Source organism: Rhinopithecus bieti, unplaced genomic scaffold, assembly GCF_001698545.2.
Source record: "Rhinopithecus bieti isolate Rb0 unplaced genomic scaffold, ASM169854v2 scaffold_986, whole genome shotgun sequence".
Lineage (NCBI taxonomy): Eukaryota > Metazoa > Chordata > Mammalia > Primates > Cercopithecidae > Rhinopithecus > Rhinopithecus bieti.
In genome coordinates this window covers 287068-301321 of record NW_016803218.1, presented here as the reverse complement: position 1 = coordinate 301321, position 14254 = coordinate 287068, and the positions used below count along the sequence as shown (strand labels likewise).

Genomic DNA, 14254 nt, shown 5'->3' with positions numbered 1-14254 from the left:
GGAAGTGATTAGAACCTGTACTTAGCAAGAATGCTGGGAGATCCTCGTGTGAAAGTGCCAGATAAGCTGTAAAGTAGTACCTAGGATTGCCCCACCTGGGACCACTTTTGAAAACGCCCAAGCCCCACCCCCCACCACCACCAACACAAGGTAACGTTCTGCCCCACTTTTCTCATCCATGTGGGGTGGAGACTTCCGCCACTCTGCCCCCGTCCCTCGGCTCTCTACATCCATCCGCACCACGCCCAGGTGAACTCACGCTCGGAACCCGGAACCCGCCCACTCCAGGCCATGTGGACCCTTCTCTCCTCTTCTGCACGCCCCACCCTCCTTTCCCACCCAGACTCCAGTGTGCCCACACCCCACTCCCCATCTCCGCCTGCCCTTCCCCTCGCCCCCAGCGCACGCGCGCATCGGGGCACTCACGAAGCGACCCCGGCAACATCTGGGAGCACGCGCCTCCATATCTGGAAGGCGGGCGCAGGCGTGGCAGGGCGAGTCGGGTTCCTCGCGGTCCCCTCGGTCCCGCAGGTGGTGGTGCAGGGCGGGGTGCGGGAGAGGGAGGCCGGCGGGGCGGGGCGGGGCCCGGGAGGGCGGGGGCCTGACTGCCGGACCGGGCGGCGGAGCTGCGAGGGACAGAGGCTCGGGAGGCGCGCGGAGCCTGCGGAGCCCGAGCCCAGCCCGCGCCCGCGCCGCCATGCCCCTGGCCTTCTGCGGCAGCGAGAACCACTCGGCCGCCTACCGGGTGGACCAGGGCGTCCTCAACAACGGCTGCTTTGTGGACGCGCTCAACGTGGTGCCCCACGTTTTCCTACTCTTCATCACCTTCCCCATCCTCTTCATCGGTGAGTGCGCGCGGCGAGCAGCGGAGGAGGGGACGGGAGAGCAGGGAGGGAGGAGGAGGAGGCGCTGCGCGCCGTACCGCTCGGCGTCCCCTTCCGGCCCACGACAGCCTCGTTCCCGGGGTCTCCTGTCCTGTGTCCTGCCCGCCGGTCCCTGCATTCGCACACCAGCTCATCCCTTCACTCCCCCTGTGCCCCCGATCCCGCGCCAAACACAGCTTTGTGTTTGTGACCCACGGGATCGCCAAGTTTTGCTTCTGCAGGGCCAAGAGCTGGGATGGGGGAAAGGGAAAGAGGAGGTCTCTGCACGCGGTGGGGAAGTAGAGAGGGATCGGGCCTCATCCTCCGTGGCGCAGCTTAGGGAGCCGGGTCACCCCTCCCGCAAGGCACCCTCCCAGTCAGCCGCAGCTGGGCCTAGGGAGGAGGGAAGCCTGTGCTTCGGAGCCTGGGATGGAGGCCCCTCTAACCCCTATGCTTTCACGGGGCTGAGCCGCGCAGTGGTCGGTGGTCTTTGACAGTCCCCGGCCCGCGACCGGGCGAGGAGAGGGCGAGGAGAGGGCGAGGAGAGGGCGAGGAGAGGGCGAGGAGAGGGCGAGGAGAGACGAGAGCTAGGGATTTGGATTCCCTTCCCCCGCCACTCCACCAGGGCATGTGTCTCCAGAGCGCAACTTCTCAGGCTCTGCGCAAAGTAGCTCAGACTCGCCGACTCAGCGACCCCGGCGCCCTTGCTTGCAAAGTTGGGGGCCACGGCCGGGACAATCGTGCGTGCCTCTCCACTGAGGTCCCGCCGCCCCCATCTCTCTCCAAGACCTTGGCTCTTCCAGACCAGTCAAGTCTATCAACTCATAGGGTGTCCCCTGCCTCCCCAAAACGTGTTCATTCACTTTAAGAAAAAAAGCAAATCTTAAAATTCATGTACAGCTTTGGGGAAGAAAGGAAAGATTGTCACAAAATTAGATTTACAAGAGGTTGCTGCAGAAGCAGAGTTGCTAGTTATTAACAAAGACAGTTAGACAGAAATAGAAAGGAAACATACAAAATATGTGCTCCTATGTGCATCAAAAATAAAAAAAGAACAGCATTTTCACTTCTGTTCTCAACCAAATGGTTTATTAACCTGATGACTTGTCACACAAGAAGTTAGCGTATATAATGGGGTACCTTGGCAGGGCACAGTGGCTCACGGCTGTAATTCCAGCACTTTGGTGGGCTGTGACAGGAAGATTGCTTGAGTCCAGGAGTTTTGAGACCAGCTTGGGCAACATAGTGAGACCCCCCTCTTTCTACAAAAAATTAAAAATTAGCCGAACATGGTGATGTGCGCCTGTAGTCCCAGCTACTCAGGAGGCGGGAGGATCACTTTAGCCTAGGAGATCAAGGCTGCAGTGAGCAGGGATCGTGGCACTGCACTCCAGCAGAGGCAACAGAGCAAGACCCTCTCTCAAAAAAAAAAAGGTGTGGTGGGGGGAGGTACCAGCACAGGACTAGGCTGAATGAGTTGGACGTTTAGTTTGTGTGCACCAGCCTTGGGGATTCTCATGTGTAGGTGTCACCCACACCATGGACCCAATGCCCAAGCAACCTTCTGGGGTTCATGCACCCTCCTCCTCCTCCAAGTGGGCAGGCATCCTGCCTCTGACTGTCTTTCCCTGCAGGATGGGGCAGTCAGAGCTCCAAGGTGCACATCCATCACAGCACATGGCTTCATTTCCCTGGGCACAACCTGCGGTGGATCCTGACTTTCATGCTGCTCTTCGTCCTGGTGTGTGAGATTGCGGAGGGCATCCTGTCTGATGGGTGAGTGACTGTCTGAGGACTCAGGAAAGTGAATCTGCTACAGGGTACTTCCTGAAAGGCCGAAGGAGACGCTAGCTCACCTGCATTCCACAAGCCCATATCTTTTGTTACTACATCCAGCAACTCAATGTCTCCTATGTGCCAACCTCTCTGAGCTGGGCATTGGACACAAGTGAGTCCCAGGCCCTGCCATCAGTCCAGGAGAGTGGAGAGAGCATGGATCTGCATGCTAAGTCCCAGTGAAATAATGCTAGAGCCTATTAGAATGTCACAATTGCAGTGGAAAATGCCAGGTCTCTTCTACAAGCTGCCGGAGTTAACTTCTTGGGGAAAAAAAAAAAAAATCTAAGCATGCCACCCACTCTTGCATAAGACCTTTCCTTGATTCTCAGCTGTTTCGAAGATGTGGTCTCAGATCCTCAGCCCACCATCCAAGGTCTTCACAGTCAGCCCCACCTGTCTCTGGCCTCATTCCCTATGCCCACCTTCTCTTTGGGTCTCACAGCACACTCCTCCCACCTCTGGTACAGCACAGATCATACTGTATGTTAAAGTTTATGTCTATTTGCAAAACTGTCTTCTGAGTCAGAAAGGCCTAAGAGTTAGAATCTGAGTCTTGTTCATCTTTGTATTCACAGTGCAAGGCATGTAATAAACATAAACATTATTCAGTCCATAAACATGTATTGGGTCCTTAGGAGAATAAATGAAACTGTGTTACAAATAAGTACTCTGGGAGGCAAGAGGAAGGCAGAGTTGGGCAAGTTCCGTGGTTGAGAGGGCTTTCGAGCGGAGTCTGGAAGGGTGACTAGGTTTCTGACACACAGAGGAAGAAGAAGAGAGAGAACTTGTGGTGCCTGAGGGAAGAGAAAAGGCACCAAAGAGAAAAGCAGGTAGGGCTAGGGAGCAGCGCAGGGGCTGGGGCATTAAACACAGGCTGGGGAGCGATGGAGGCTAAGGCTGGGAACCCAGGTTGGGGCATCTCAGGAGGACTGTGAATCCTAGACTGCATGTTTGGGTTGGATTTGGTCAGCAGTTTGGAAAAGAAGAGGGATGTCATCAGCATAACACTTTTAGGTGAGAACCTGAGGAGGTGTTCAGCGCAGGCTGGAGGCAGGGAGAAGCTAGAGGTATAACAGAAGTGGCACTTAGCATTGATTGCAGTAGTCTAGGTGAGCGATAACTGCAGACAGAAATGGTGTGTCAGCAGTCGAGGACAGAAGAGGAGCTGGAGCAGCCATCTCACTAAGGAAGAATCCAGTAAGCAGCCAGAATGAGAGACTGCCAGGAGAGGGAGTGATGGAGGAGAGGGATATTTGGCTTGAGTATCTGAGGTCCAGCGCCCCCTGAGCTGGAATCAGACTATCCAGACTGCACTCCTGCAGCACTGCCTGGCTCCTGTAGTTGGATGGCAGGGGATAGGCTCCCTCATCCTCCCTCCCGTTCCCCACCTTCCCTCCCCCAGTGTCCCTGCATCCTGGCTTCAGCAGTGATCTCTGTAATACCTGCTTGCCTTGGAGGCAGCAGCTCTCCCTGCTTATCAAAGTCCCCAGACCAGCAAGAAGACCAGAAGGCATACTGCTACACAAGCAGGTGACAAGTCCGCCTCCACCCCCACCCCTCCACCCCTTCCAAAGTAGCACAAATGCCACAGTGAGCCCTCAGATGTTAAATACTCACCAGATGGTGACAGAGGAAGACACCCTGCCCTTGGAGAAGGAAGACCTGGGTCTTTAGAAAGCACTTCTGCTATGTACCAGCTATGGGACTTTGGACAAGTCATTCGGGCTTTCTGGGCCTCATAAGCATTTATAAATATATGATAAAACATTTTAGATGCTAACTTAAAAATGTGTGAGAAAGTATAAGGTGTTTCAAAATTATTTCAAGGAGTAAAGAGGCAAGAGTTTTGAAGACCCCTGGGCAGAGTGTTGGCTGTTCCCAGTGTGACCATTTGTGACTGCTCTCTAGCCTTGTGAAACAAGCATCATAGTCCCTGGCTTGGCTGCTTCATGGGGCTGTGGAGGATGAACTTTGAGCATGGACAGGGTGCAGAGCTGGGAGTGGCAGAGCACTGGGCAGACTGTGTATTCCCAGGATGTGGGAAACTGGAATGAATGAGTCCAGGGACGCCCTCCTGCTGGCTGTCAGCAGCCCCTCCTGTGTGTGGCTGCTCTGCTTTAGCTCAGTGCAAAGGGCCATCTCCCCCCAGGGCACAGATCAGCTTGAGCTGAGTAATTGTCATTTGGTCTTTGTGAGCTCCTACCCCCGGGGCTGGCAAACCTCAGTGAGGGCAGGAAAAGAGCAGACAGGAGAAGTCACAGACCCTTGTGATACCCCTAGTCTAATCCAGCCTGGGTTTTCAGAGCTGTCTGGAAATTTAGGGGTAGGTGGGAGTGGGGCTGATTAAGGCTGCCCTGATTTGATTTAGAGTGAGCCTCATTTAGTGAATAATTAAGCCATCTTAAACCTGTAGCGCTTCTCCTCTTCCTTTGGGTATTATTTCTATGCGTGATGCTCTGAATTCAGAACAATCAAAGCAGGATAAGTTAGTGAAGAAGATTTTTTAAAATAACTACAATATTTTCCCAGACCACCATACACTGGATAAAGCCCGTATATAAAACTTTACCTAATTTCTTAACTAATTCAGTGTGTATTATTTAACAAAGCAGCTAAAAACTATTCTATGAAGCTGTGCCATGAAATATTTAGTTCAATTACGGTTAATCTTCATCTTATTTCGTCTTATGAAATTTTAACATTTCTCCCTCCTATTGCAAAAACAAAAGCACTTATATCAACATATGATAAAACATGGTTAGATGTCAGCTTAAAAATGTGTGAGAGAGTAGAGGGTGTTTCAAAATTATTTCAAGGAGTAAAGAGGCAAGAGGTCTGAAGGTCCCCAGGAAGGGCGTTGGCTGTGCCCAGTGTTGCCATTCATGACTGCTCTCTAGCCTTGTCTCCCTTGTACCTTCTGTATTAGTTTGAAGACCTTTTGTGGAGAATATCCACTAAAGAATATCAATATTTACCATTTCATTAAACAAGAAATGTGGAGTTTGCCTTTTCAAGTTGGTTTGGTGCTCATTGATGTTTTCAGGGACACAGCCTCTTCCCGTCTTTCCACACCATCCTCTGTGTGTCAGCCTATCTTCCCCATGGTCACAAGGTGGCTGCCTAGCTCCGGGAATTGCTTAGCATGAGCAGAGAGGGCATGCTCCTGACATGCCTCTCCTTTATGAGGGAGATTATTCTTTCCTTGACATCTCACTGGCCAGAATATGTGGACCAACACCGGCAAAGGGGTATGGAATTGCATGACTGCTTAAACCAATCGCCATCCATTCCCCCTGGGGCTGGGTACATTGCTGCTGGAGCAAACCTGTGGTCCTCCTGGCACAGAATAAGGGGAAGATGCTCTTTGGTGGAGAGCCCACATTGCCTTTACACTTGCACCTCAGTCCCACCAGACCCACTGGGGTCACAGGATGGCTCTCCTCATGTCCTTCCTCTTTCTCTGTTGAACTCTTATGTATCCTTCAAAGTCCAACCTGGTGCCACCTCCTCTAGGAAGCTGTCCTTGATTGCCCACCCCCTCCTTTGTCCTCTCTCAGCCTGTGTCCATTGGCAGTATCACTTCCCTAGCCTACTGACTTCAAGAGTTAGCTCTGAGCATGGCAGCCCCCTCCCTACCATCCGCTTCTCAAGGGCAGGGACCCTTGGCACACTGGATAGGAGTAGCCTGGTGGGCAACAGCAGCACTGAGGCATCAGGCTGTAGCAGGCCATCTGGGAATGGAATGAGTCCCACAGGGTGGAGCAGAAAGGGCAGGCTGGGCAGCTCTGGTAAAGTGGCTGGAGGCCACATAGCCTGGGCCTTTTGTTCCAGGCTGAGCAGAGTGGGTTTTGCTGTCTGCAGGAGAGAGCTGTGGAAGGGCATGATCATGACTAAGTAAGGTGACCCTCTTCACCAGGCACAGGGAAGACTGAGGCCTGGGAGGAGGCTCTGGCTGCCTCTGGGTCTTACCCCCAGGCCAGGGTCCGCCCACCTAGAGGCCTCTGTGAGTTAAAGTGAAAAGAATATGAGCTGGTATTGACTGCCCCATTCCCCATCCTGAGATTCCAAAATCAGGACCTTGGAAATGCCTCTTCATGCCTCAGTTTCCTCAACCATAAAATGGGAGACTAAGAGTACCCACTTGATGGGGTTTAATGAAGATTAAGTGGGTTAATATATATCGCATGCTTAGAACAGTGCCTGGCACAGGGTAAATGTTCCATAAATATTGACTCTCATCAGTTTGTTATCACAGCCCCTGGGGAGGGTGCCAATGCTGACTTATGCTGTTCATGTTAAATGGGACTGTCACTGGGTGAGTTGTGGCATACAGGCCCCTGCACTGCTCAAGAGATCCCAGCGACCCTTGTGCTTAGGGCTCAGCACACAGTAAGACCTCCAGATCAAATATCCAGCTCTACTCCACGTACTGGCAGCTCTGCCCAGCCTATACTCCAAATATGCCCATTACCTAAAGGGCCCTGCAGCCTATACAGTGATGCTATAAAGGTTCAGTGTTCGGCCTTCGGAATTCAAGGCCTGGGCTGCTCTGTTGCAGTACTTAGAACGTCCCCATCCTGTCTATTTCTCTCTCCCATCTCAGGGTGACCGAATCCCGCCACCTCCACCTGTACATGCCAGCCGGGATGGCGTTCATGGCTGCTGTCACCTCTGTGGTCTACTATCACAACATCGAGACTTCCAACTTCCCCAAGCTGCTAATTGGTAAGTGATGTATAGGAGAGAGGGGCATTTCTTCAGATAATGTTTCATTCATTTCTTCAGATAATGTTTACTGAGGACTCACTATGTGCCAGGTACTGCTCTAGACAGTAGAGATTCGGAATAGAAGAAGAAAAAAAATCTCTGTCTTCATGGAGCTTACAGTCTGGTGAAGGAGGACAGATGGGCAAATACAGTGAATAAACAAACAAACAAATAGGTGGTGGTGATGTTATGAAGAAAATCAAGCTGAGTAAGGGGTAGGGGCAATGGCCATGTTGCTATCTACACAGGATGGTCAGGGAAGGGCTTTGGTAAATGTGGGTGTGCAGGTATTTGGGGGAAAGTGTTCCCTGCAAGGGGAGTGACAAGTGCAAAGGCCTCTGATAGGGATAGATTTGGCAAAGATGTCACTGTGGGCAAAGCCAAATGAGCAAGGGGAAGAGTGGGAGGTGAGGGCAGGCGCCAGGAGAGGAGCAAGGAGGAGTCACAGGCTCTGGGCCTGAGCACCTGGGTGAACTGTGGCATCAATAACTGATGTGGCAGAGGAGGGGAAGGTGGGCTGTGGTGGGATCAAGTTTTCTATTGGGGGCATATCGAGCTTGAGATGTCACAGAGACAGCCAACTCAAGTGTCAAGTTGGGCTTTCATGGGGAGGTCAGGCAGGGTAAGAGCTACACTTTCAGGAGGTGAGCCTTATAGATGGCATCTAAAGGCTGAGCCTGGGGCCAGGTGCCCTGGCTCACACCTGTAATCCCAACACTTTGGGAGGCCGAGGTGGGCGGATCACCTGAGGTCAGGAGTTTGAGACCAGCCTGGCCAACATGAGAAACCCCCACCTCTACTAAAAATACAAAAATTAGCTTGGTGTGGTGGCACACACTGGTGGTCCCAGCTACTCAGGAGGCTGAGGCAGGTGAATCGCTTGAATCCAGGAGGCAGAGGTTGTAATGAGCTGAGATGGCGCCACTGCAGTCCAGCCTGGATGACAGAGCAAGACTCCGTCAAGAAAGAAAGAGAGAGAGAGAGAGAAGAAAGAAAAGAAAGAAAGAGAAAAGAAGGAAAGAGAAGAGAAGAGAAAAGCAAAGAAAAGAAAAGAAAAAAGAAAGGGAGAAAGAAAGCTTGAGACTGGAAGAGGTCACCTGGGGAGAGAAGAGAAAGGCTCTGGGACCAGAACTTCAGGTTTGCTAACATTTAGAGAGACTCGGGAAGGAGTGCCCACTTAGAGCTTCTGAAATGTTAAATACTGCAGGACTGGGGTCCCAGGCAGAAGCAACAGGATGATGGTTGATGTTTACTGAGCATGTGCTGTGGGGCAGGCTCCGTGCCATGTTCCTTATATTCATTGTCCCACAGGCTAATTCCCCCAGCCTCCTTATTGGTATTGTTAATATCCCCATTTTCCAATGTGGACCCTGAAACTGAGAGGTTAAAAATAATAACGGCAAATACTCACTTTGTACTTACTGTATGCCAGGCCCCATCCTACCTATGTGATGTATATTAACTCATTTAATCCTTTCAACAACTCTATGAGGTAGGTACCTTTATTATTTTCCCTTTACGTGTCAGAAAACTGAGGCTCAGCGGATAAATAACTAGCACTAATCTAGCTCGTCAAGGGGCACAGCCAGGAATCTAGCATCTGTGCAATCTCCTAATCATTTCTGACACTGTGTGTCTAAGAGCCCACAGACTCTGTCCTTGGGGCAGAGGTATCAATCTGCAGGTCTGCCTCTGTATTGGGGTTCAGCCTGTGTGTCTAAGGCTGGGGCTGTACATCTGGCAGTTAGACTGTGTTCACACTGTGTCATTAAGTCGGACTGATTTTTAGGAATCACAGCATCGAATTGACATTTGGAGTCTGGCACGCTCTGTGCTAAGCCAGTGACATTGTTGTGTTCAGGGAGTACAGGGTGTTTCTTACACTAATCACAGGTCTGCCTTTCTGTAGAAGGTGGGATCTGAGCTCCATCAGGATTATCCAGGTGATCCCCCTACCCCTAACCCAGGGGCCCCCACGTGAGTATGAATGGGAGCTAGGGGAAGCAGGTTGAGAGGGGAGATGTTAAATACAGGCTTCAGAGAGCCACCCTGCTTCCATTTCTGAAGCAGCTGCTCGTCTGTAGAGAATCCTTCACTAACCACCAGGGACTGGCTGACTAGTGCCCTCTGGAAACACCCTGTGTGGACATCCGAGGAGTTCACTTTCTCATTCTCCAGTAAACACATAATGTTCTCTTTAAAGCACAAGTTATCACCCATGGATGGATTTGTCCTTTTCTAAGGAACAAAGACTAACTCACTCCTTTCCCCTTGTTGGAGTTATCTTCCCTTGAAAGGAGGCTCCACAGAGCCAGAAATTCTAGAACAGAAAAAAGTGGAGGGGACGCGCCTGTGAGCTGCAGGGACAGAGGGCAATGCGTATTGGGAGAATGGCTGGCCCTCCGAGGAGGCTGATGTCTGACCTGGCTATGGTGACCCACAGAAAGGAGACCTGTGGTGCAACTTACATTTTTCCATGAAGGAACCATGATCCTGGAACCCAGATGAAGCCAAGGAAATGTTCTCTGAAAGTCATATTTGAGCTGAGAACTGAAGAAACTAACTGGAAGAAGGGAGGAAAGAGTGCTTCAGGTAGAGGGAACAGCATGTGCGGAGGCCCCAAGGCAGAAGGAACAAAACACATTAGAAAATTCAGAAGAGGCCAGGCGTGGTGGCTCAAGCCTGTAATCCCAGCACTTTGGGAGGCCGAGGCAGGCGGATCACGAGGTCAGGAGATCGAGACCATCCTGGCTAACACAGTGAAACCCCGTCTCTACTAAAAAAAATACAAAAAACTAGCCAGGCGAGGTGGCAGGCGCCTGTAGTCCCAGCTACTCAGGAGGCTGAGGCAGGAGAATGGTGTGAACCCAGGAGGCAGAGCTTGCAGTGAGCTGAGATCCGGCCACTGCACTCCAGCCTGGGCGATAGAGTGAGACTCTGTCTCAAAAAAAAAAAGAAAAAGAAAAAAAAGAAAATTCAGAAGAAAAAGAGTGGCAGGGGTGCAAAGTGGAGGGGAGCTGGACTTTGGGTTTTGTTTGCTTGTGCCCAGGCTGGAGTGCAGTGGCACCACCTTGGGTCACTACAACCTCCACCTCCTAGGTTCAAGCAGATTCTCGTGCCTCAGCCTGTTGAGTAGCTGGGAATACAGGCATGCACCACTACACTCAGATAATTTTTTGTGTTTTTAAAAGAGTTGGGATTTTGCCCTGTTGACCAGGCTGGTCTTGAACTCCTGGCCTTAAATGATCAAGTCTCAACTTTCCGAAGTGTTGGGATTACTGCCGTGAGCCACTGCACCCAGCTGGAAGGTCGCACCACAGGTGTTGGCCTTTATCCCAACAGCAATGGGAAGTTTGTGTGTGTGTGTCTGTGTGGTGTAACATAAAATTTATCATCTTAACCATTTTTAAGTATAGTGTTCTGTGGCATTAAGTATATTCACAGCCAGGCACGGTGCCTCATGCCTGTAATCCCAGCACCTTGGGAGGCCAAGGCAGGTAGATTGCTTGAGCTCAGAAGTTCGAGACCAGCCTGGCCAACGTGGCAAAACCCCATCTCTACAAAAAACATAAAAATTAGCTGGGCATGGCCATGTACACCTGTAGTCCCAGCTACTTGGGAGGCTGAGGTGGGAGGATCGTGGGAGGCTGAAGAGGGAGGATCACTTGAGACTGGGAAGTGGAGGCTACAATGAGCCAAGATTGTGCTATTGCACTCCAGCCAAGATTGTGCCACTGCAGCACACCAACATGGCACATGTATACATATGTAACAAACCTGCACGTTGTGCACATGTACCCTAGAACATAAAGTATAATAAAAAATGAAAAATATATATATGCACCAATAAAAATTAGAAAAAAAAATAGATTGTGCCACTGCACTTCAGCCTAGACAACAGAGTGAGACCCTGTCTCAAAAAAAGAAAAAAAAAAGTATATTCACATTGCTGTGTAGCCATCACCACTATCCATCTCCAGAACTTTTTCATCTTCCCAAGTTGAAACTCTGTACCTATTAAACGATAACTTCCCACTTCTCCCTCCTTACAGCCCCTGGCAACCACCATTCTACCTTCTATCTATGAATTAGAGCACTCTAGGTACCTCATCTAAGCAGCATCATACACTATTTGTCTTTTTTTTTTTTTTTTTTTTTTTTGAGACAGTCTTGCTCTGTTGCCTAGATTAGAGTGCAGTGGTGTGATCTCGACTCACTGCAACCTCTGCTTCCCTGGTTCAAGCAATTCTCCTGCCTCAGCCTCCTGAGGAACTGGGATTACAGGCGCTCGCCACCATGCCTGGCTAATTTTGTATTTTAGTAGAGACGGGGTTTCACCATGTTGGCCAGGCTGGTCTTGAACTCCTGATCTTGTGATCCGCCCACCTCAGCCTCCCAAAGTGCTGGGATTACAGGTGTGAGCCACCATGCCCGGCCTATTTGTCTTTTTATGACTTGCTTATTTCACTGAGCATAATGTCCTCAAGGTTCATCCGTGTTGTAGCATGTATTGAAAATTTTTTTCCTTCCTTTTTAAGGCTAATATTCCACTGTATGGATATTCCGCTAATATTCCACTGTATGGATATGCCACATTTTGTTTATTCATCTGTCAGTGGGTTGCTTTCACCTCTTGACTCTTGTAAATAGCACTGCTATGAACATGGGTGCATTGAGGGGTTTTCAACATAATCATAATAATTGCTTTATGGAGACCAGCTTGGAGGAGAACAAGATGGGGAGGAAGTGGGGAAACCAATAAGAAGGCTCTCAGGGTGGAGCGGGAATCCAGAGGAGACATGATGATGCCTGGACTTAGGTGGTACACCACAGGGATGGAGAGAAGTAGATAGATTCAAGATATTTAGGAGGTGAAATAGACAGCATTTGTTAATGGGAGAGGTGTGGGGTAAGGGAGAAGATTGGAGGGAGAAGGAGGAGTAATGGGAGCTCACCAGCAGTCCCCATGTTATGCCTCTTTCCTTCCTTTTCCCTCTTCTCTCATCAGGCATTCAGCTTTTGCTGAGTGCTGCTGTGTCTGGCAACAGGCTGAGCACTCAGCACTGCAGGACAGGACTGTGCAAAAAACCTCTGGGCCTAGTCCTGGGTCCACCGCTAATTCCCTGTGTGACCTTGCACAAGACATCCAAGTTCTCTGAGCCTCGGATTCCCCACCTGGGCAGGAAGAAGAATAAGTCCCTGCCTAAGTCATAAGGTTGTAATGAAGAGCAAATCAGACCATATCTGTTAAGTGTTAGGGACAAGACAGGCATGAGGCATGTTTTCAAGTCAGCTCTAGTAGGCAGCTCTCACTAAGGGCTAAAGGGCTTCTGAGGCCTGGGATAGAATCTGTCCAAGAGTGGAGTGGAGGCAGGGGGACAGCCTTCAGCTGTGGAATTCCTCAAGACCTAGAGACCAGCCTGAGCTGGGGGACATTATTCCAGTCCTGAGGCATGGGACCAGAAGGCAGATGCTTCTGCCCCCCATCCTAATGTCCTCATGCAGGGACCCAAGGTGGATGGCATTGATATCCTGGGTGAGCTCAGCCCTGGGCACAGGGTGGGGCCCAACATCTCAACCTGTTTCCTAATCCCGAGCCAGGCAGGACAGATCCAGATTTGTCCCCAAGCGATGCTCTGGCTTTCATGCCCAGGCCCACATAGGGGTAGAGGGCAGAGTGAAAGTGTCTCTCCCTCACTCAAGTCCTCTGGAGAGGGGCTCTGTGGCATGAGGCTGCCCTTATCCGCATTTGGTCTAAGAGGGGGGAGGAAAGAGCTGCCAGTGCTAAAATCTCCCCCACCCTCAAAGGGGGACTTCAAAGGTTATTGCTGGTTTTGGTTGTTGGATGCTGGCAGTGATTTACTGGCAGATTGAAGTGGGCATGTGTGCGAGAATTCAGGATAGAATCTACTGATAGCTTCTGAGGTTTACCTGCCCCAGGTCTTAAATCTAGAGATAATAAAAAAATAACAGCTAATGTCCAAAGAGCGTGTGAGGCTCACTGCACTAAATGCTCTCCATACGTTTCTCACAAGAACCTTCTAGGTAGCACTATTATGATTCCCACTTAATGGATGAGGAAACTAAGCTCTAGAGGGCTAAATGACTAATCCAAGCTCACACAGCCATTATCTCACAGGCTCTGAGCCCAGGTGTATCTGGCTGCGGGGCCACCACCACTAACCCCTGTTTGACACTGCCTCACGGAACTGTGGCTGGCTTTTTCCATGTCCCCCATGGCCCTGCTCCATCATCCTGCTGTGGTGGGCTCTGGACTGTGAGGACAGGGACCCAGGCTTTCACCCTCTCTCTGTCCCTAGCTGCCAGTGCACTTGGGCAAGGTCGCATCCTGTCTCTGGGCCTCAGTTTCCTCATCTGTAAAATGAAAGGCTGGATTGAATGACCTTTAAGATTTCTCTCACTTGGAAATTCCACAAGGAAGTCATTATAGCATGGAGCTTGCATGCATGGGCTCCAGCGTCAGGCCAGCCCAGCTCTGCCAGTTAATGGGTGTGTGGCCTTGGATCAGTTATCTCATCTTTCTGAGCCTCATTTCCTTTGTCTGAGCAATTGGGGGTGACGGCAGTGCACTTTCTTTGAAAAGTGATGGTGAGGAATAAATGAGCTCTTGTATTTAAAGTGCTTATTTGGCACAGTGCCTGTAACTTAGTTAAATTCAAGAAATAAATTTCTTATTCTTCCCATGATCACTTCTTGTTAAGGGACATTTGTCTGACCAGTTTGATTTATGAGATTATTGGTGTTTTTCATGAATGTTGAGACGA

General features: G+C 50.5%; 1 protein-coding gene across 8 annotated transcripts in view; it reads left to right on the top strand.

The window, feature by feature from the left end:
* Positions 1–608: 608 nt before the first annotated feature.
* ABCC8 (ATP binding cassette subfamily C member 8) overlaps positions 609–14254 on the top strand; it is an 88416-nt gene continuing 74770 nt past the window's right edge. For 4 of the 8 annotated variants that reach the window (XR_001885081.1, XR_001885080.1, XM_017869944.1 and 1 more), the window contains exons 1-3: positions 614–845; positions 2498–2639; positions 7306–7427. Coding sequence is in view for 6 of the 8 variants with exons in the window: in XM_017869944.1 (XP_017725433.1) it covers positions 698–845; positions 2498–2639; positions 7306–7427 (412 nt within the window). In the remaining 2 variants the exon portion in view is untranslated. Of the gene's footprint in view, positions 846–2497; positions 2640–7305; positions 7428–9086; positions 10062–14254 lie in introns of those variants that run through there. The other 4 variants (XM_017869959.1, XM_017869952.1, XM_017869984.1 and 1 more) reach the window with 3 other exon arrangements.